This window comes from Mustelus asterias, unplaced genomic scaffold, assembly GCF_964213995.1.
Source record: "Mustelus asterias unplaced genomic scaffold, sMusAst1.hap1.1 HAP1_SCAFFOLD_257, whole genome shotgun sequence".
Taxonomy (NCBI): Eukaryota; Metazoa; Chordata; class Chondrichthyes; order Carcharhiniformes; family Triakidae; genus Mustelus; species Mustelus asterias.
Genome location: NW_027590224.1, coordinates 243,640 through 267,529, shown reverse-complemented (window position 1 = coordinate 267,529; position 23,890 = coordinate 243,640). Strand labels below are relative to the sequence as shown.

At 47.5% G+C, this 23,890-nt stretch overlaps 2 protein-coding genes across 4 annotated transcripts in view; one reads left to right on the top strand and one right to left on the bottom strand.

Annotated features, from left to right (window-relative positions):
* Positions 1-23,890, bottom strand: part of LOC144485977 (uncharacterized) — a 158,770-nt gene that overhangs the window by 82,721 nt on the left and 52,159 nt on the right. For all 3 annotated transcript variants that reach the window (XR_013496206.1, XR_013496207.1, XM_078204070.1), the window contains exon 3: positions 16,377-16,473. The gene's annotated coding sequence lies outside the window, so the exon portion shown is untranslated. The remainder of the gene's footprint in view (positions 1-16,376; positions 16,474-23,890) is intronic.
* The window catches only part of LOC144485978 (myelin-associated glycoprotein-like), a 77,545-nt gene that overhangs the window by 39,649 nt on the left and 14,006 nt on the right, over positions 1-23,890 (top strand). Inside the window, 4 exon segments of the mRNA XM_078204072.1 lie at positions 11,122-11,490; positions 18,168-18,461; positions 21,300-21,581; positions 22,883-23,164. Coding sequence (XP_078060198.1) covers positions 11,122-11,490; positions 18,168-18,461; positions 21,300-21,581; positions 22,883-23,164 — 1,227 coding nt within the window.

The following is a 23,890-nucleotide window of genomic DNA, read 5'->3' as shown; positions in this document are numbered from 1 at the left end:
TTCTTATTGAGCTCTAATTGGGAACCAATTCAGCAGTGACCCAGTGTACAAACTCACACCCAGTCCCAATCACCCATCACCCCTGTGCTCACTGATACACACTGACTCCCCGTCTGACAGCAGAGTTGGAGCAGAGCAGAAGGAGGGTTGCAGTGCAGGTGGAGGATATAGAGATAGGGAGTGGAGAGGGGAGATGGAAGGTTTGGAAATTGCGGATGACAATCTTAAAATCGAGGTGTTGCTGGGAGCCAGTGTATCTCAGCGAGTGACGGGATGATGGTTTGAGTGGAGGAACAGGGGTAAAAACTGGGGGAATTCTATCCCAATGCTCGGACACCAATGGCAATGGCCTGAAATGTGTGACTTTTGCTCATTTTAATCTGAATTTTCCATGACGACAACACAGCAGTTCCTAGAATAGACATCACACCCCCTGTCCATTCTCACCATTTCTAGGAACATCGATCAGGGTGCAAGATAACTGAAAAAGAGAAGGAAGACAGAGCAGTCAGTGTGTAAAAGTGTGAAATATTTTGAGTTCTCATGATTGCCTCTAAGCTGCTGTAAAGTTTAAATTTCACACAATCTCTGAGCTTTGCAGCTCTGAAGGAGACAATTGACTCACTCCCTGAAAAGACGCTGGAAGCAGATTCAACAGGAACAGTCAAAAGGGGCAATTGGATCAATACTTGAAAGGGATATTTACAGGGCTATGGGGGAAAGAGCAAGTAGAGTGGGACAAATTGGACAGATCCTTCAAAGAGCCAACACAGTCAAGATGGTCGAATGGCCTCGTTCTGTGCTGGATCATTCTACAATCTGATGATTTAAGACCCATATCCGCAACTTCTCAGGTTCCTGCTGAAGCCATGGGTAGGACAGAGAGTGAGAGGTTTCTGATGTCATGTTCATCTTTAGTTTCCATTACGTGAGTGTATAGAGCCAATGAAGCCATCAGTCTCTCAGATAGAGAGGTAAACTGCTGGTGCACCTAGATCTTGTAATGGTGACCTTGTCTGGAAGTTTATTTAATTGCTTGCAATGATCTGTGGGATTCTCATTCTTGGATGTTGTTCCTGGTTTCATTTGGAATCTAATCTACGGTGCTCCAGTGATTGAGGAATTGGGAAGAAACAGATTAGTCCTCGGATACACCTCACCGTCCCACCTTTGTGCGGCACGACTACATAGAACCCTTGGTCTGGACAAATCCTGCCTCGGAACTTGTCCCAGCTGTAAACTTGGCAATACTGTGCCTGCATTTTCTTGTGCACATTTGTCATCTTCTCTTGCAGCTTTAAATGTTGCTGTCTAGTTTCTGAGAGAGTAGAATGGGTCAGATTGGGTAAATTGGTACGCACTGGTCAAATGTGAGCTCTGCTAGTGATGGAGTAGTTGCATTTAAAGGTGTTGGTCTCAGAAAGAACATTGCAATGTGCAGATCTTCCTTGGTCTGTCTACATTTGAAGATTAAGGGTCTCACTCTGCAGATCACTCATTCAGATCTAGAGTAATGAAAAGTAGTGTGATCAATATTTCACTTCTCACTCAAATCCTGAATTGGCTTACCAGTAATTTTCAGACCATTATCTACTATGATCTCTCTGGGCACACCAAATAAACTGAAAATAACACTTAGTTCGGCCATGTTTGAGTGATCAAGTTGCTGAAAAGTATCAGGTCACAAAGATTCCAGTATGATTGGTTGGCCTGCCTTTAAAAATGATCCTGGGAGATGCCGAACTCATCCCAGTGAGGCCAAAATGGACTTGCACCATCTTGGACATGCTGACTTGAATCAGGCAATTTCCCACCGATACGTGGTGATTCTCCCAAAAAAATTCCAAATTCCGAATTGCATGAAAACTGGAGTAAATCACGTTGGTTTATTTAGCGTGATTTTCAGAATGAATCTCCCAGTCTGTGCACCACGGAGTGCCATAGCAAGGTTCACTCTGAAAATCAGTGTACTGGGAATATTCCGACTGGAGAGGCCGCCAGCATAGCGCTGTCTGGGCCACTGAGCATGCGTCATCTGTCAGTGCAGAGAACGCATGCACAATAGCCCCGCAGTGCCAGCCTCCCGATCGCTGGCCAGCCCCACAACAACACATCTCTGCCCCTCCGACCCGTCAACAACTCCCTCCTCCCCAGAGGATGGCCTCCCGAACCTCTCCGGGCCAGCCCCGATGTCATGTCCAACCCCCCCCGCACTGTTGTAAACCCCGCTGGAGTGAACCACTTCTGGCGAGAGGGGGAGACGCTCGCGGTCCCGGAGAGTTGAATCCCCAGCCCACTAATGAAATTGAAATATTTACATCAGTTCTGTGCCAATTTCTGGTGTGGAGATGATAACTCTAAAAAAAACTTGGAGCCGGAGACGCACTGAGGCCATGGTGCGTCCGCTAAATGCTCCGCTGATGCCTCCCAACCCGTTGCGCTGTTAGAGTAGCACAGAGGGCTGGGAGAATCGGCCCCTAGTTTTTCAGTTTTTGTAGTGTCGAAACCTACGCCATTTCGTTTTGCATCTGCTGGCATTTGCATTGTGCAAAATGTCCCAGATCAAATGACACCCCTGCATTCTCCTGCAAATATAACAAGGTATAGCTCCCTATCAATTTTGTTGGAACCTTTCTGGTTATTTTAGATCATGAACTAAGTTGATATGAGTAGTTTTCAGGGTTCGTCTGCATCTGGTGTCTGACTATTACTCCCACGGGTGGTAGACCTGCAATCACTAGGCCTTTAGTCTCCCCAATGTAGAGCATCAGGGACACCCAGAAGGCATTGATTGTGCTTGTACTCCAGGATTATGGAACCCATGCGTGGAATTAATGAACAGTTGTGTGCTGGAAGTTTCAATGGCAGCTTTCACCATGGCCTTCCATGTACGTGGATACATGTCTTTTAGAATTCACAGGGGCAGTATATTAGCACTTTCCTCTGTGTCAATCTTAGCCAATGACGAGTAGTTGTCAGCTTCCTGAGGATAGATAATTCAAACCTTGGCAACCCTTCAGACGGTGTGACAATATCTACGTTTTCCATGAGATTAACAGTCTGAAACATGTGAAATTTTCAACAATTGTATAATAACTGTTAAGTACAACTGTTGCGCAAACTCTGACATTTTCAGTTTAGTTTGTGTGCCTGGAGATCATTATGGATGACAATCTGCAATTAATTTCATATGTGTGTAATGTGAAATATCGATCAACGCTTGTGACCTCATTGTGTACCCACTCTCATGCTTTGGATTGTCAATCACTTTATGTCCGTGCTTCATCTTGAAAGATTCCCCATGCAGTCAGCAGCTGTGATTTCCACACTCTCCAACACTGCGACTGTTATGGACAGACCAAAATAACGAGAGTGGTCTCATGACATGTAGCGCGATGTAAGGCTGCTCACCATGTTGTAGCTGTACTGAATCTTGCTGCCAGAATGTTTGACCACTGCTGAAGATCATGTTGTGCTTTTAGAATGATAAAAAGGCGCTGATAATTCAAAAGGGATTTTGTAAATGTGTTGTAAATTAATTAATTTAGGGTGGCACAGTGGTTAGCATTGCTGCCACTCAGTGCCAGGGACCCAGGTTCAATTCTGGCCTCAGGTCACTGTCTGTGTGGAGTTTGCACGTTCTCCCTGTGTCTGTGTGGGTTTCCTCCGGGTGCTCTGGTTTCCTCCCACAGTCCAAAGATGTGCGGGTTAGGCTGATTGGCCATGCTAATTTGCTCCCGAGTGTCAGGGGGATTAGCAGGGTAAATGAGGGTCACGGGAATAGGCCCTGGGTGGGATTGTGGTCGGTTCAGACTCGATGGGCCAAATGGCCTCTTTCTGTGCTGTCGGGATTTTATGATTTAGACAAAGCACATGAGGACAGATCATCTTCTTCTTTGGCGATCACTCGCTCATGAATATGATTGTCTCGCTCAGAAAGTCCGTGTTATTGGACATGGGTTCTGTGCATCTTGCACGGCCAACGTGCCGATCCTAGAGTCGCATCTTTGACCTCACACTCGGCAGGTGTTTCTGGGAGGTGGGTTTGGTCCTTGGACTCAAGATCGCTGGCATTCCTTTCTCAGGCTCCTTCTCCAGATTTCCCCTTGCCAGGTGTCCTTGAGGAATTGTGTCACTCCAATCAGGAGGTTCCTCCGAAAGCTTATGGTATTTGCTACAAAATAAACCTGTTGGACTTTAACCTGGTGTTGTTAAAACTCTTACTGTGTTCACCCCGGTCCAACGCCAGCATCTCCACATACTGAAGTTCCACCAGCAATGTCAGTGTAATTTTCTTCTTGGATTTCAACCAGTTGAGGTTGAAAGGTTTTCCGTCCATCCTGTAGATGATGTCCACTCCACTGGGAAGTTTGTTCTGGACAAGCTGAATGAGCGTGCCGATGAAGATGGTGAAATGGGTGCGGGTGTGATGACACATCCTGCTTGATTGCAGGCTTGACCTTGAAGGTTTCTGTCTTATTTTGTTGGCGAGGACTGTCACTGACATCTTGTTGTGGAAGTCAGAGGATGTTGATGAATTTTTCTGGACTGCTAGCCTTTGACAGGCTCATTCAGCACTTACCAAGTAACTGAGTCAATAGCTTTGGTCAGATCGATGAAGGTCATGTAGCGTGGTTGATGTTGCTCCTGGCATTTCTCTTCAATTTGTCGAGCTGCGAAAATCATGTCCACTGTTCCAAGGTTTGCCCGGAAGCCATACTGGCATTCCGGAAGCATTACTTCAGAGACTGGGAAAAGGTAGAGAGGATTCGGGAAATGATCTTCCCGGTGATGTAGAGCAGGGAGATTCCTCAGTCGTTCCCACAATCCTCTTTGTCTCCTTTCTAGAAGATGGTGGTGATGACGACATCTCTGAGGTCAGAAGAGAACAGATGTACATGGATAGAAAGCTTGAAGACACTAGCAGCAGAGATGTGTGTGCTGTGTTCTGCTCAAAGTGAAACTGAGACTAGATCACATGACACACTTGCCCTTCAGTGATGTCATGCTGCTATCCATGAAACACAAATTACAATAAGAACCACAGTCTGAGACAATGAGGATCCAGAAGGTGAGGCTAATTAATGATTCATGACGGTGACAATGGTGGGAGTTCTGAGGGCTCCTAATCCATTGTCCAGCCTGCATACATCTGAATTGGTGCATCTTGCAGAATGTGTGCTGGGTGGAAGACTGGCTTCAATAAACAGGGTCCTGAGGACCATGAGCCAATGTAGAATGAACTTGTCCACTCCTGTGTCCAGGATTCTCTTCCATCCATTGTGTAACGTTGGGGAGTTCCTTGTGTGTTCTGTGGATGGTCCACACTGCAGCCACTGTACACCAGTGGCGGGGGGGAATGGATTATCGAATCTAAAGAATTTACAAACCATCCAATATTAAATGTTGATATTTCTCTCCCCAGTTGGACTGTCACAGGAGTGGGAAGCAGACATTCAACGACAGGTGACAGCGCAGACAGGTTCGTGTGTACAGATTCGATGTCATTACAGATATCCATCGCGTTTGGCAAACCAATCACGAGATGGAATCTGGTATGACAATGAGAAGAAAATCGCCTTTCACTCCAAGAACGACAATGATATATCACCAAAGTTCCGCCATCGGACCTGGCTGTCTGGAAATCTGCAAGATGGAGACTGTTCCCTGATTATAAACAACATCGAATGGCAAGATAGAGGGAGTTATTATTTCAGAGTAGAATTTGCTGGCAGAGATAAATACAATTACAAACCAGTTACCCAGCTTCGTGTTTCTGGTAAGTGATGTATTAAAAGCAACAATTCACATTCAACACTCAATGGAAAACAACACATCCTGGTGTTTGATTTGCTTGTTTTGTGGCCGTGTTAAGCAGCGTTACTATTTTTAAGGATTTGTGTATTTCTACTCGGAGATCCATTAAGTTATTGTGTTTGATTGAATCAACATCAGAACCTTAACGGAAACCTCGCTGAGGAGTAATGACACTTTCCCCCTATTGAAGCTTTGCCTCTTGACTGTCAGACTTCTCCGATGCCCCCAATCCCACATCCGATCTCCACCCCCTCCACCCTATCCCTGAACTCTCATCTTCCTCCAGTTTCTCACCTTTCTTCCCTCATGTCCTCCATGAGAGCCACAGCTTATTCCCTCGACCCTATTCCCAGTAAACTGCTGACCACATAACCTCCCCGCTCCTGGTCTCCATGTCTACTGATATTATTAATGGTTCTCTATCTTCATGTGTCGTCCCTCTCTCCTTCAAATCTGCCAACATCGTCTCTCTCCTCAAAGAAATAATCCATGACCCCACCATCCTTCTAAACTCCAGTCCCATCTCCAACCTCTCTTTCCTATACAAAATCTGTGAATTTATCTCCAGAACCTGCTCCACTCTTTCTTGGATTCCATGTTCGAATCGCTCCAATCAGGTTACTGCCGCAGTCACAGTACTGAAACAGTTCTTATCAAAGTCACTGATGACATTCTGTGTGTCCGTGACAAAGTGAATCTTTCCCTCCGCATTCTTGTCGACCAGTCTGCAGCCTTTGACATGGTTCACCACACCATCTTCCGCCAATGCTCTACAACGTTGTCCAGCTGGGTGGGACTGCTCTCACCTGGTTCCATTTCTATCCATCTAACCATAACCAGAGAATCACTTACAATGGCTTTGGAACATCACTTTTCACATGTACACTGACAACACCCAGCTCTACCTCACCCCCACCTCTCTCGATTCCTCCGCACTTGTTAAATCATCAAACTTGTCATCCAACATCCTGCAAGAGAAGGAGCTGAAATTACTTCCAAATAAATATTGGGAAGACTGAAGCCATTGGCCAGGATTCTTCCAAAAATATTCCAAGTGATTCGCGTGAAAACAGGAGTAAATCCCCGTTTTTTTCAGTGGGAGTTAAAAACTGAATCTCCCGCACTCTGTGCACTTTAGAGCACGAGCGTGATTCACGAAGTGAGGGGCCTATTCCCGCTGGAGAGGCCGGCAGCATACTGCTGAGCGGGCCACTGTGCATGCGCCGATCTGTCAGCGCCGAGATCGACGCATGCGCAGTGCTCCCTGTCTGCCGACCTCCCAATTGCTGGCCAGCTCAATCACTGGCCCCCGAAGCATGCCTGGGCCTCGCCTCGACCGCATCCCCACCACAGCCCCGATCTCCGGCACCACCCCCTCCAGCCCCGCCCGGCAGTCCTGGCCCCTCCCCCAGTGGCTGCCCTCCCACCCTGATGGCCAGACCCAATGGCCAGACCCAATGGCCTGCCTCCCTCCCTCTGTCACTCAGCCCAAATGCAGAGTGGTAGATCAACCCTGGAGGCCCTGCCCCCCCCCCTCCACATTCAGGCCCCCTCATTAGTCCCCACCCCCCTTGGCATTGCCTCATGCCCAGGGGGTGGGGGGCAGTGCGAAGGTGCTCTCTGAGCATTGGTACTTTGTCCCGTGGGCTGTGCCAGTTGGCCCAGGCCAATGGCCAGGGGGCATCCCTCTGTTGTTCGACCCTCTGGGGGGCCCTGATTGCCCTCCCTTCACTCCAGTGGGGTCGGGCCGCTAGTTCCCCGAAAGTGGGGAGCTATTGTGCACCCTGCTTGTGTGAAATACTCCTGGCAGTGGGGAGGTGGGGAGAGAAGCTAGCGGGCTCGGAGAATTCAGTCCCGGGCCCACTAATCATACCTAAATCAGATTTACATGCTCATTTGTATGTCCAATGCGGCTCCGCGCTGACTTCCAGCACAGAGCTGAAGCTACCTGAAACCCGGCGCTGGGAGATGCCCAGCCCGGAACCCGCAGATCGGGCGCTGCCTAAATCTCCTGGTCCACTGTGTGAAAAAATCAAGATGAGATGCCGGCGTTGGACTGGGGTAAACACAGTAAGAAGTTTAACAACACCAGGTTAAAGTCCAACAGGTTTCTTTGGTAGCAAAAGCCACACAAGCTTTCGGAGCTCCAAGCCCCTTCTTCAGGTGAGTGGGAATTCTGTTCACAAATAGGTTCACAGCTATTATTCTGTAAATTGAGTTTGTGTCTTTATATACCTTGTTTGTGAACAGAATTCCCACTCACCTGAAGAAGGAGCTGAAGGCTCCGAAAGCTTGTGTGGCTTTTGCTACCAAATAAACCTGTTGGACTTTAACCTGGTGTTGTTAAACTTCTTACTGAAAAAATCAACGCAGCGGATTGGGAGAATCGTCCCCATTGTTTTCAGTCCCCATTCCAAACTCCGATCCCCAGCAACCAACTCCATCCCTCTCCCTGGCAACTCGGCCAATCTGTTCACAAACCTAGGGTCAAATTTGATCTGGAGATGATTGTCTGAACTCAGGTCTGTGATATCACCAAGACTGCCTATTTGCTCCTGCATGACACTGTCTGACTCTCCTCAGCTCCTCTGCTGCTGAAACCCGCATCCATATCTTCCTTACCTCCAGACTCGACTATTCCAACGCACATTGTATCCGTCATAAACTTGAGGTCATCCAAATCTCTGCTGCCCGTGTGTTAACTTGCCCCTAGTCCCATTACCCTCTCACCTGCCGTGCTCACGGACCCAGATTGACTCCTGGTCAAGCAAAGGCTCCAGTTTAAAAATCTTGTCCTTATTTTCCCCATTCTCTGTAATCTCCTCCAGCCCTAAAATCTTCCGACATCTCTGCGCTCCTCCAATTCCGGTCCCATCAGAATGGCACAATTTCTATCATTCCACCATTGGTGGCAGTGCCTTCAGCTGCCTGGGGCCCGAACTCTGGAACTGCCTCCGTAATCACTCTGCCTTTCTCTCTATCTCCTTCTATCACTATCTCTCTCTCGTTCTCTCTCTCTTCCCCCCTTTAAGACGGTATTTAGAAACCAAACTCTTTGACTGAGCTTTTGGTAACCTGTCCCTAACTTCTCCCCATGTGTCTGGATGTCATACATTGTTTTATAATTCTCCTGTGTATCATTTCAATATGTTAACGTTGTTCTATAAGTGTCAGTTGCTGTTGTTCTTCCACCCCGTACCCAAGTTCCATTCTTATTGTTGAGGTAATATACAAACTCCTTATTTTTCTTGTCAAAATATGATTTTATTATTTTAATTTAGAGAATGCCAAATCCCAAAGCCAAACGAGAGCTTCCTGATTTACTGAATTTAAGGTGATTAGTCCAACACTTACACTGTCGAGGGGATTTTCCTCGGTAATGTGCAGCATTGTGTGTGTCTTTCCACAAGTGCAGAAGGGTATTAAGCCCCCAGCGGTGGAGACTGGCTGCAAAGGGACCCTGGCCTGAACCTCTGCTGAACATTTTTAGCAAATGTTCAGTACTTCAAAGACTCGAGCCTGTTCCGCCATTCAATAGGAACGTAGGTCATCTGATTGTGGTCTCAACTCCACTTACCTGTCTGCCCTCACATGACCCTTAACACCCTGTCGAAGGAAACTCTCTCTAACTCAGCCTTGAATATATTCAATGACCCAGCCTCCACCGCTCTCTGTGGGACAGAATTTCACAGACTAGCCACCCTCTAACAGAAGAAATACCCTCTCATCTCCATCCTAAATGGGAGACCCCTTAGTTTGAAACTTTGCCCCCGTTTCCACATTCTGACAAGGGGAAACATCCTCTCGGCATCCACCCTGTCAAACCCCCCTCAGAAACGTAGATGCTTCAATAAGATCACCTTTCCTTCTAAACTCCAATAAATATCAGCCCAGCCTGCTCAACCTTCCCTCATAAGATAAACCTTCATCCCAGCAATCAGCCCAGTGAACCCTCCCTGAACTGTCTCCAATGCAGGTGGAACTCTCCTTAAATAAGGAGATTGAAACTGTAATTAGTACTCCAGTGTGGTCTCACCAATGCCCTGTACAGCTGTAGCAAGACTTCCCTACTTTTATACCCCATCCTTCCTGCAGTAATAACCAAGGGGGCAATTCTCCCAACTAAATTCAAATTGTCGAATTTGCGGGAAAACTGGAGTAATTCACGCTGGTTTATTTCGGTGGGAGTTCACAGTAGAATCTCCCACACTCCGTTCAATGCAGAGGACACCAGCGTGAATATCATTAGTTTTCACGGGGCAGAGCCTCTTCACGCTGGAGAGACTGAAATAAGCGGGCCTCTGTGCATGCACAGTGGCCCCGCACTGTCAGCCTGCAGTTTGCTGGTCAGCTCGATCGCTGGCTGTCCTGGGACCCCCGCAGTGCTGTCCCCCCAATCCCTCCCTCACAGCACGATCGCAGCCCCACATCCATTCATGAGCCTGCCCTGATCCGCACCCCCCCCCCACCCCTCGCCCAACCCACCCCTATCGCTGGCCTGCCTCCAGCCCCACTGATCTCTATGCAGAGTGGCAGCGGAACCCCTCACCCCCACCGATCGCCCTCTATGCCCACCCCTAGGCCCCACCCTCTTGTCATTGCCCCATGCCCGATGGGCGATGCCAAGGTACCCCCTGGACATGGGCATTTTGTCTCTTGCGCAGTGGCCGGGGCCTAGGCTAGCAATCCCAAGGTGTCTGTGCCCAGAGAGCACCACCCACTCTGCCGCTTGAGCCTCTGGGGGGCCCCAATTGCCCCCCTTCACTCCAGCATGGTCAGGCCGCTAGCCCTCCAAAGGTGGAGTGAAACATTCTGGCTGGGTGGGAGATGCCAGCGGGCCTGGAGAATTCAGTCCCGGGCCCGCTGATAGCATTTCAATAGTTTGTAACATACTATTTAAATGTTAGCCCTGCCTCCCAGCCTAGTGGCCTGGGAGACGCAAGCGCGGTGCGAACGCTCGTGGGAGCACCGTGAATCGACAGATACGCGATTCTCCCGATCCTCTGCCTTAAAATATTCGCGCAGTGGGATGGGAGAATCGCGGCCCAACATTGACCTTCCTATTCACCTGCTGTTCCTGCATGCTGACTTTCTGTGGTTCATGGACAAGGATACCCAGACCCCTCTATATCACATCCTGTAGCTTCTCTCCATTTAAATAATATTCTGTTTCCTATTTGTCGTGCCAAAATACTGCAGTCCTCCTCAGTATTGACTGTTCCCCCAATTCAGTCCCATCTGTAAATTATAAATAAGTGGGTCTACAAATCATTCAGTGTTAAATATTGATATTTCTCTCCCCAGCTGCACAGTCACAAGAGTGGAAAGGCACCACTCCACAACAGGTGACAGCAGAGGAAGGTTCGTGTGTACAGATTCCATGTCATTACAGCTATCCATCATGTCTGGGAAACCAGCCGCGAGGAGGAGTCTGGTTTAACGAAGAATGGGGAAGAATGAGGAAGCCTATTGCCTTTCACTCCAAGAATCACAATCACGCACTGGCACAGTTCCGCCATCGGACCCGGTTGTCTGGAGACCTGCAAGATGGCGACTGTTCCCTGATTATAAACAACGTCACACGGGGAGATGCAGGACCTTATTATTTCAGAATCGAATTTGACAATGGTCCCAGCCATAGTTATCGCCCTGTAACCCGGCTTCACGTTTCTGGTAAGTGCTGTGTTATAATTACTCAAGAATTCACATTGAGCACTCAATGAGAAATAACACAAGCTGTGACGTTTACAAATTGTTTTCAAACTCAAACTTATAGTTTGTTCCAAGTCACAATTTAAAGGGAACAAACTGTACTCATGATTACTGATTTAACACAAGCACAGATTGAAAATGATGACTGACAAATTAAACTGGTGACAGAGTGAACAGGATGGGAAAGAAGAGAATACAAACTAATAACCTGGAAATTGTGGTGTAATATTAACAGAATGAAGAAATCAAATGAAATAAATGGAAATGGGGTGAAGGTGGAGGGGAGAGTTCATGCTCTGAAGCTGTTGATCTCAATGTTCAGTCCCGGAGGCTGTAAAGTGCCCAATCGGAAGATGAGCTGCTGTTCCCCCAGTTTGTGTTGGGCTTCATTGAAACATTGCAAAAGGCCAAGGACGGACATGTGGACAGGACAGCAGGGTGGTGCGTTGAAATGGCAAGCGACAGGAAGGTCTGGGTCCTGCTTATGGATGGACCAAAGGAGTTCTGAGAAGTGGTCACCTCGTCTGCATTTGGTCCCTCCGATGAAGAGTCGACCGCATTGGAAGCAGCGAATGCAACTGACCAGATCGACTAAAATCATATCACCCAATAATGTTCTAAATTCTCTTTTTAAACCATGGACTTTGACCCCGAGCAGAAACATGCCATATAACTTTCCTTTTCTCCATAATCTTCCATTACCTGAAGCTGCTTGCAGTAATCTTTCAGAAAAAAGAGGGTTGTATTTTGCTGATGCAGACTGCGACATTGATTTAAATTCCAAAACACCATCTCTTCATCAGAAATAGAAACACCAGTGTTTGCCTGCGCTGTCTTTGTTCTTTTTGCTGATGACATTTGTTTGAGTCACACAGCTCAGGAAATTCAGTGTATTTACTTTAGGCTGAAATTTCTGTATGAGAATCTCTTTTCAAGCCAGTTTGGCTCTTTGCAGAGCATGATGGGAAATATGGCCAAATGCTTTGCCCTGAATTCAGTCAGAATTATTCTTTGTTCCACAATTTTAACACTAATACTTAAGGGCAGCATGGCGGCAAAGTGATTAGCATTGCTGCCTCACAGCGCCAGGGACCCGGGTTCAATTCCAGGCTAGGGTCACTGTCTGTGCGGAGTTTGCATGTTCTTTACATAAGTACATGAGAAATAGGAGCAAGAGTAGGCCATCTAGCCCCTCGAGCCTGCCCCGCCATTCAATAAGATCATGGCTGATCTGATAGTGGTTTAGTTCCACTTACCCACCCGCTCCCCATAACCCTTAATTCTCTTATTGATCAGAAATCTATCTACCTGTGTCTTAAACATATTTAACGAGGTAGCCTCCATTGTTTCAATGGGCAGAGAATTCCAGAGATTCACTACCCTCTGAGAGAAGAAGTTCCTCCTCAACTCTGTTCTAAACTGACTCCCCCTTATTTTGAGGCTGTGTCCTCTAGTTCTTGTTTCCTTTCGAAGTGGAAAGAATCTCTCTGCCTCTACCCTGTCTAGCCCCTTCATTATCTTATATGTCTCTATAAGATCTCCCCTCAGCCTTCTAAACTCCAACGAGTACAGGCCCAATCTACTCAATCTCTCCTCATAAGCTAACCCCCTCATCTCCGGTATCAACCTGGTGAACCTTCTCTGTACTCCCTCCAAGGCCAATATATCCTTTCGCAAACAAGGGGACCAAAATTGCACACAGTACTCCAGTTGTGGCCTCACCAGTACCTTGTACAATTGCAGCAAGACCTCCCTGCTTTTATACTCCATCCCCTTCGCAATAAAGGCCAACATTCCATTTGCCTTCTTGATCACCTGCTGCACCTGCAAACTGAGTTTTTGCGATTCATGCACAAGGACCCCCAGGTCCCTCTGCACAGTAGCATGTTGTAATTTTTTACTATTTAAATTACTTTCTGTGTCCGCGTGTGTTTCCTCCGGGTGCTCCAGTTTCCTCCCACAGTCCAAAAGATGTGCTGGTTAGGTGCATTGACCATGCTAAATTCTCCCTCAGTGTTTCTGAACAGGCACTGGAGTGTGGCAACTAGGGGATTTTCGCAGTAACTTCATTGCAGTGTTAATGCAAGCCTACTTCTGACCAATAAATAAAACTTTATACTTTAAAATCTCAAATCATACTTTATTCTAGTGTCTGTGAAATAACTCCACGGAGGCAAAAGTCCCGTCACCAAACTACTTTATTTACAACTATAATATATACACAGAGCTAGCATTTTTGATAGCTTCCTGCTGTGGCAGGCTGAGAGACTGACACACCTGCTTTAAATAGGGAGCATGAGGCTTCCTGATTGGACCATCAATTAGGACTGATCAGGGATTTCTTTTGTTTATTACAAATACGTTATTACAAAACAATTATTCAAATAATGAATATGAAAGATAATCACCATCCATTTATCAATCATCTACAATTACTACCTTCTATTTCGGAAGGGTTCGTTGTTGGTTGTAGTTTTCCAGGGCATTGCCCTCTAAATACACCCCAATTTAGAAATCATAATTTACAAATTGCAAACATTAGTACAACACAGCAAACTGTACACAGCAAAAATGAACATTGAAGCATATCTGTTGCCCTCCAGGGCACTGCCTTCTGGGTTTTTCTCCTGCCAGAGGGTGTAACCCTCCAGAGGTACTTATGTCCGGGAGGGGGGTGGGGGGAGGTTAAGGACTCATCAGGGAGTTCATACTCTAGCAAGCCAACCTCATTAGCCTGGCTGATTATCAATAACCTGGTGATAACTTCTAGTTCAGTCCTAAAGCAGCCGCTAATACTCACTATAATATCAATGATTAAATGTGTTGTGTGTGACCATCAATGTTATCAGTTATCCATGATGTGGAGATGCCGGCGTTGGACTGGGGTGAACACAGTAAGAGTTTTAACAACACCAGGTTAAAGTCCAACAGGTTTATTTGGTAGTAAATACCATTAGCTTTCGGAGCGCTGCTCCTTCGTCAGATGGAGTGGAAATGTGCTCTCAAACAGTGCACAGAGACACAAAATCAAGTTACAGAATACTGATTAGAATGCGAATCCCTACAGCCAGCCAGATCTTAAAGATACAGACAATGTGGGTGGAGGGAGCATTAAGCACAGGTTAAAGAGAGGTGTATTGTCTCCAGACAGGACACCCTGCAAGTCCAGGAGGCAAGCTGTGGGGGTTACTGATAATGTGACATAAATCCAACATCCCGGTTTAGGCCGTCCTCGTGTGTGCGGAACTTGGCTATCAGTTTCTGCTCAGCTGTCGTGTGTCGTGAAGGCCGCCTTGGAGAACGCTTACCTGAAGATCTGAGGCTGAATGCCCGTGACTGCTGAAGTGCTCCCCCACAGGAAGAGAACAGTCTTGCCTGGTGATTGTCGAGCGGTGTTCATTCATCCGTTGTCGTAGCGTCTGCATGGTTTCCCCAATGTACCATGCCTCGGGACATCCTTTCCTGCAGCGTATCAGGTAGACAACGTTGGCTGAGGTGCAAGAGTAGGTACCGTGTACCTGGTAGATGGTGTTCTCACGTGAGATGATGGCATCCGTGTCGATGATCCGGCACGTCTTGCAGAGGTTGCTGTGGCAGGGTTGTGTGGTGTCGTGGTCACTGTTCTCCTGAAGGCTGGGTAGTTTGCTGCGGATAATGGTCTGTTTGAGGTTGCGTGGTTGTTTGAAGGCAAGAAGTGGGGGTGTGGGGATGGCCCACATCCATAATCATAACCCACATGAATAATCAGTTATCCACCCACTGATCTCCCTAATCCTGTTTAAATGTCTTACATATTGACAAAAGACTCACATTTCTATCGCACCTTTCACCACCTCAGGACATCCCAAATCGATTCACAGACAATGAAATGATTTCTGAAATGTGGCCCTTGCTTTAATGTGGGTTTTGCAGCGGCCAATTTGTGCACAACGAACTCCCAAAAACAGCAAAGTGATCAATAACCTGATCATCCCTTTCAGGTGCTGGTTCAGAGATTGTTTCAAATTGTTTCTGTCCTGTTGGAGACAGGATAGAATTTAAATTTATCAAATTTCAGTGAACATATTGAGCCAGTTCACCCTGAACTGTGAGCGACTCCTCCCCCCCACCCGAGATTCTGAATTGGAGTGAAAGTGTATTAAACGGAGTGACAGACACTCCACTGGGTCTCAAAGTAGGAAATCGCCTTTCCGTTCTGATATCATCCTTGTGAAAGTGCTTTCTCTTGTGGGATTGTGATATATTCTTTTTTATGTATTTTAAAAAAGTTTTTCCATTCTTACAAATAACACAACAAACTCTCAAAACTGGGTCAGTAGAACATAATCATTTCTCCATGTCTCAAAAAAGACAGGAGGACACCAACGCTTGTTCATTACACTCAGCACTTCCATTTATACAAAAAATATTGAAGGGACAAATGAGAGGATGGGGGAAAAGGAGATAAAGCCATGAAAAGATGGCAAAATGGTGCACATCCTCGTGTACAGCATGTGAAAGGCGGTGCTACGTAGCTTATGGAAAACCTTGAAGGAGCAAGTTAGACATTATAGAAAGTATGGCCGGGATTCTTCTAAAACTAAACTAAGTGCCTAACGTTTTTGGGCGTAGTTACCCTCCAACTCTGTGCAATGCAGAGTGCCTCAGCGTGATTCAGTCTGGAAAGTGGTGGGCAGGGCCTATTCCCGCTGGAGAGGGCGGCAGCATAACGCTGAGTGGGCAACTGTGCATGCGCCGATCTCTCATCTTCACTGCAAAATCCTTTTCCCAAGACTGCAGTGTCTCTCGTACATTCACACAGGATCCAGAACATAAAGCATCATGAAACTTGCCAATTAATTGCTTACGTGCTGTTGTATATCAGGATTGTTTCCCACCAGGGACACATTCGTATCCAGATGCAGAGATGTCTTGTTCAGGATAAAGTCGCTGAGTTGTAGATATCTGAAAAAGGAGTATCATGGGATTACAAACTGTTGACATAGTTGCTCAAAAGATAACAAGGAAGCGCCAGTAAACATGTCACCCAGCCTACAAAGACCGCTATCCCTCCAGGTATCAAATTCATGGTCAATAAGACCTGGCGAGAACTTGGATTGTCCTGAGTGGGAGAGAGCGTGAAATGTAAATTAGATCCTCCTGCCAGCTCACGCACCATCCCCCACACTCTGTGTTAATGATTATAGGATTTTCACATGTGACCGACACAGCCTTGAAATCCCTGCGAAACAACATGGTCTGTAAGGACTACACAGACTTCCCAGCTTCAATATCAAGACAGAGTACCCTCTAACAGACTCAGATAAATCTAAAATAAGAGGCTAACTGATCCATTTAATACCCCTCGTCCCCCATGACCTGGGAAGCTGCAATTTGGCCAGTTTTAACCAAGGCTTCTTTTTGTTCCATATAAAAGAACTGAGCACACCATTAATTTCCTTTCGGACCTTAGCAGAAAGCAAGATTGACAGCATCTGTAAAGGCTATAAATAACCTAGGCAGCACACTTATTTTAATCATTGCTTTCCTACCCAGCCGTGATATCGGTAAGGAGGACCAACAATGATCGTCCCAGGTTATGGATACGAGAAAAAGGGGGTGCAGGCTGAATCTCCCCAAAACATCAATAAAAGCGGGAACAGAAACATACGGCTTAGATACAAATATTAACACATCATCCACGAACAGCATAATCTTATTCTGCTTTCCTCCACTAAATAGCCCAGGTAACGGAATCATGTCTGATTGCTTCTGCTCGGGGCTCAATAGTTATCGGAAACAATAACAGGGAAAATGGACAGCCCTGACTAGTCACTCGCTGGAGATTAAAATGATCAGACCAGTAACCGCTAATAAGAACTGCCACCAGTCGATTTTTATAAAGCCCCTGTATCCACTTAACAAACTGCCCCCAACTCAAACTTCTGCAAAGTATGGAATAAATAATTCCACCTGGTCAGAAACTTTCTCTGCATCCAAGGAGACCACTAAACCAGATGTGGCTTGCTTTTGAAAGACCTGAATTATATTCAATAACCTCCTTCATTGTTACATGATTTCCAGCCCTTTCTGGACCCAGTCTGGATGATCAGGGGGAGGATTCTTTCCTCAGGGGGAGGATTGTCAGCGGGCCTCAACCCAGGAAGTTGCATTTTTGACAATAGGGATTCTCTCCTCCACTTCATCAAGTCTTTTACCGTATTCTGCAGTCCTACAGTACGAGCACTGATATTCTGTGCCCAGAAGACAAGTCTCTCATCAATGACAATAGTAGCAGTAATCAGCTTTCAGGAATGCCAGTTTGAGAGTCTGTTTGTGGATTAAGTCACCATGTTGAGGAGTTGCCTCCACCCCATTTACTTCCGACTGCTCTTTTCTGTCAACAATTTTCTGATTAATCCATCGACGTTTCACCAGAAATATTTCAGGAACAGAATACGGAGTTCTCACTCCCAGATTAGTAAGTATGGACAGCGTAAGCACGATAAATGAAAGGATTAAAGGAGGAGAAGCACCAGAGGTGACAGAAACACAGATATTCCCACGCTAGCATCGTGACCTGCCCAGGACTGTGATTTGGATTTGAACTGATGATTCATGTTATGTCTCTCTAACCAGTTCCATTTTCCATTTGCTAGATTTCACAGATAAACCCACGATATTCCCTGCTGAAGTTATTGCAGGAAAGCATGTGAACATAAGCTGTACCTTCAACACAACGTGCAATGGAACAGCACCTGTCTTAACCTGGGACACTCCCACTGACGTACCTGAAGCAGTCTTGAACACTGTAACTCAACATGGTGTCACTCTGATCTACACTTCTGTTCTGACACTGATCCCATCACCCAAACACCACGGACACAATCTCACCTGTAGAGTGAGATCTCCATCTGTTTCATCGGAGCGGATCCTCGTACTCACTGTACAATGTAAGTAAGGATATCTTTCATCTTACATTAAGTGTAAGAGTTTAGATTGCGCACAACAAGATCCCACAAACACCACTGTACTGAAGACAAAAACTGTCCTTTGGAATATTGACGAGGGTTAACGCTTCCTTGTCGAGAGTCTTGGGAACGTTTCTGTCCACCTGACAGAGCAGAGCAGACAAAGGTTCAAGATGCAAATGAGGATAATTTAAATGTATAAATGGCTATCAGAGACGTTGGGGGAGATGTAGTATAAAGGGTTAAAACTAAATATGTCGATCGATTGTATATCTATTTACATTTTTAACAGTACAACGCTCGCTCAGTCGCAACTCACCGTATGTGCAGTACTCCCTTACTACTCACCGACTGTCAGTACAGTGCTCCTTCAGTACTGACTCTCTGACAGTGCGGCACTCCCTCAGTACTGACCCTATGACAGTGCGGCACTCCCTCAGTACTGACCCTCTGACAGTGCGGCACTCCCTCAGTACTGACCATCTGACAGTGCGGCACTCCCTCAGTACTGACCCTCTGACACTGCGGCACTCCCTCAGAACTGACCCTCTGACAGTGTGGCACTCCCTCAGCACTGACCCTCTGACAGTGCGGCACTCCCTCAGAACTGACCCTCTGACAGTGCGGCACTCCCTCAGCACTGACCATCTGACAGTGCGGCACTCCCTCAGTACTGACCCTATGACAGTGCGGCACTCTCTCAGTACTGACCCTATGACAGTGCGGCACTCCCTCAGTACTGACCCTCTGACAGTGCGGCACTCCCTCAGTACTGACCCTCTGACAGTGCGGCACTCCCTCAGCACTGACCCTCTGACTGTGCAGCACTCCCTCAGTACTGACCCTTTGACAGTGCAGCAGTCCCTCAGTTTGACCCACTGACTGTGCAGCACTCCCTCAGCACTGACCCTCTGACTGTGCAGCACTCCCTCAGTTTGACCCTCTGACTGTGCAGCACTCCCTCAGTACTGACCCTCTGACAGTGCGGCACTCCCTCAGCACTGACCCTCTGACAGTGCGGCACTCCCTCAGTACTGGCCCTCTGACAGTGCGGCCCTCCCTCAGTACTGACCCTCTGACAGTGCGGCACTCCCTCAGTACTGACCCTCTGACTGGGCGGCCCTCCCTCAGTACTGACCCTGACAGTGCAGCACTCCCTCCGTACTGACCGTCTGACAGTGCGGCACTCCCTCAGTACTGACCCTGTGACAGTGCGGCGCTCCCTCAGTACTGACCCTCTGACAGTGCGGCACTCCCTCAGTACTGACCCTCTGACAGTGCGGCACTCCCTCAGTACTGTCCCTCTGACAGTGCGGCACTCCCTCAGTACTGACCCTCTGACAGTGCGGCACTCCCTCAGTACTGACCCTCTGACTGTGCGGCACTTCCTCAGTCATGACCCTCTGACTGTGCGGCACTCCCTCAGTACTGACCCTCTGACAGTGCGGCACTCCCTCAGTAGTGACCCTTTCACAGTGCAGCACTCCCTCAGTACTGACCCTCTGACTGTGCAGCACTCCCTCAGTACTGACCCTCTGACTGTGCAGCACTCCCTCAGCACTGATCCTCTGACAGTGCGGCACTCCCTCAGCACTGACCCTCTGACAGTGCGGCACTCCCTCAGTACTGACCCTCTGACTGTGCAGCACTCTCTCAGTACTGACCCTCTGACTGTGCAGCACTCCCTCAGTACTGACCCTCTGACAGTGCGGCACTCCCTCAGTACTGACCCTCTGACTGTGCAGCACTCCCTCAGTACTGACCCTCTGACAGTGCGGCACTCCCTCAGTAGTGACCCTTTGACAGTGCAGCACTCCCTCAGTACTGACCCTCTGACTGTGCAGCACTCCCTCAGCACTGACCCTCTGACTGTGCAGCACTCCCTCAACACTGACCCTCTGACAGTGCGGCGCTCCCTCAGTACTGACCCTCTGACAGTGCGGCACTCACTCAGTACTGACCCTCTGACAGTGCGGCGCTCCCTCAGTACTGACCCTCTGACAGTGCGGCACTCCCTCAGTACTGACCCTCTGACTGTGCAGCACTCCCTCAGCACTGACCCTCTGACAGTGCGGCACTCCCTCAGTACTGACCCTCTGACTGTGCAGCACTCCCTCAGTACTGACCCTCTGACAGTGCGGCACTCCCTCAGTACTGACCCTCTGACAGTGCGGCACTCCCTCAGTACTGACCCTCTGACAGTGCGGCACTCCCTCAGTAGTGACCCTCTGACTGTGCAGCACTCCCTCAGTACTGACCCTCTGACTGTGCAGCACTCCCTCAGCACTGACCCTCTGACTGTGCAGCACTCCCTCAACACTGACCCTCTGACAGTGCGGCGCTCCCTCAGTACTGACCCTCTGACAGTGCGGCACTCCCTCAGTACTGACCCTCTGACAGTGCGGCGCTCCCTCAGTACTGACCCTCTGACAGTGCAGCACTCCCTCAGTACTGACCCTCTGACAGTGCAGCACTCCCTCAGTACTGACCCTGTGACAGTGCGGCACTCCCTCCGTACTGACCCTGTGACAGTGCGGCACTCCCTCAGTACTGACCCTGTGACAGTGCGGCACTCCCTCAGCACTGACCCTCCGACAGTGCGGCACTCCCTCAGTACTGACCCTGTGACAGTGCGGCACTCCCTCAGTACTGACCCTGTGGCAGTGCGGCACTCCCTCAGCCCTGACCTTCCGACAGTGCATTGCTCCTTTAGTTCTGAAATGATATATATGCCTGGCTATTGATATCACACATTTCATATTCTCAGTATCTCCCAAAGTGCTTTACTGCCAATTTAAATAAACTGATCTTTGTTTTTAGACTCACCAAGGAATCTCTTAGTTACTTCACTTGATTTGATTAACACTTCCTAGATCAATATATTTGAGGGGAATTTGACAGTGATAATCTGCTCTGTCGAGAGCTTCCCAGCTTCTAACCTGACCTGGAGACATCTTACTGTCCCAATGAACAGAACAAGATCTAACAATGAGCTGTGGTTGGTGATTCCTCACGTTACATCCAGGGACACTGGAGACTATCAGTGTGTAGCAGAGAATGAACATGGAGCAGTGGAGGGGTCCATCACCATCACTGTGGAACGCGAGTGTACACTGACCTCAACATCACGCACAGACGCAAATGCACACATTTGTGTATACACAAGGCATGCATATGCAATACCACCTATGCACCTGTGTTCACAACTGCATAATCACAGAGACACGTACGCAAACACATTACTGCATGCACACACACACACACACACGTACACATGAAAGCTGACTCTCCATCAGTGCTGTACGTGTGTGTTGATTTGGTTCTGATCTTCATGATCATTAAGATTAACAAGATTCTGCACTGGATGAGTTTTCTCCTGCACTTAGCTGTGTAGGTTTATCACTCAATGCTCCATTATTCTCAAGTAATTCCTCGACTGTAAAATCCTCCTGAATATCCTGATGATGCAAAAGGCATTTTCTTTTCTTCTAGCCTGATAATGTCTCCTCTGGTTCAAGGGTATAATTACAGCGTGACAGTTAACATGTCCCATATGTAGCAAACCTGAACAACACACAGCTTGGGCTAATAAGCGGCAAGTAAGTTCGGGCCACACAAGTGCCAGGCAAAGACAATCTTCAACATGAAAGAAACTACCCTTCTCCCCTTGACATTTAGCATGACAACCGCTGAAAACTCCACTATCTGCACGTTGGGGGTGTTACCATTGACCAGAAACCTAACAGGACCAGCCGCATAAATCGTGTGGCTGCAAGAGCAGGTCAAAGGCTGGGAATTCCATATCGTTGAATAACTCACCACTGCCTCCTCAAGGGTAATTAGAGGTGGGTAAAATAAATGCTTCCCTAGCCAGTGACACACACATCCTGTGACTGAACAAAAAGATCCAGGCAGGTCCCATTATAAATGTTGACATTCGAACTTATAATGGGAAAGATGACTTGAAATGCAAATAGACATTGGATAGACACAGAGATCATAGAATCCCTTCAGTGCAGATGGAGGCCATTCAGCCCATCGACCCTGCACCAATAACAGTCTCACCCAGGCCCTATCCCCGTAACCCCACATATTTACCCCACCAATCCCTCTACCCGATGCATCCCTGGGCGCTAAGGGGCAATTTAGCATGGCCAATTAACCTAACCTGCACATCTCTGGACTGTGGGAGGAAACCGGAGCACCCGGAGGAAACCCGCGCAGACACAGGGAGAACATGCAGACTCCGCACAGACAGTGACCCAAGCCAGGAATTAAACCCAGGTCCCTGGAGCTGAGGCAGCAGTGCTAACCACTGTGCCACCGTGCCACCCATAAAGCTGAAGCATTGAGTCTTGCTGGGCACTGTGTTTTCTCACAATTAAATCTTCACTTATTTTTAGATGCACCACGAAATCTTGCAATTACTTATCTTGATATGATTAACGCTTCAACAATCAGTATAATTGAGGGGAATTCAACAGTGATAATCTGCTCTGTCGAGAGCTTCCCTGCTTCTAACCTGACCTGGAGACAGCTTAATGTTACAATGAACAGAACAAGATCCAACAATGAGCTGTGGTTGGTGATTCCTCATGTTACATCCAGGGACACTGGAGACTATCAGTGTGTGGCAGAGAATGAACATGGAGCAGTGGAGGGGTCCATCACCATCACTGTGGAACGTGAGTGTGGAGATACATTCATTTATTTGTTATGATTAATCTTAGTGGAACCATTGGCATTGTCTAGCTTACCCCCTCATTTGTTTCAGTCCCCACTCAGTCCACATTTTAGTGTTTTCCACCCATCCAATTTTTCTTCTTCCTCTTCTGTTTTTACTCTCACTTTCTCCTTCAATTGGTGTCAGGACAAGCCTGTTGGGTCTTTGTTTCCACTCTCCTCTCCATACCTGACTATCTTTCTCTCTTTAATTGGATTTGTTGCTGGGTCCACAGTTATTTGTCATTTATATTAATGATTTGGATGAAAATTTAGGAGGCATGGTTAGTAAGTTTGCAGATGACACCAAGATTGGCGGCATAGTGGACAGTGAAGAAGGTTTTCTAGGATTGCGACGGGATCCTGATCAATTGGGCCAGTGGGCTGACGAATTTCAGATGGAGTTTAATTTAGATAAATGCGAGGTGATGCATTTTGGTAGATTGAACCAGGGCAGGACTTACTCAGTTAATGGTAGGGCGTTGGGGAGAGTTACAGAACAAAGAGATCGAGGGATTCAGGTTCATAGCTCCTTGAAAGTGGAGTCACAGGTGGACAGAGTGGTGAAGAAGGCATTCAGCATGTTTGGTTTCGTTGGTCAGAACATTTAATTCAGGAGTTGGGACGCCTTGTCGAAGTTGTACAAGACATTGGTAAGGCCACACTTTGAATACTGTACAGTTCTGGTC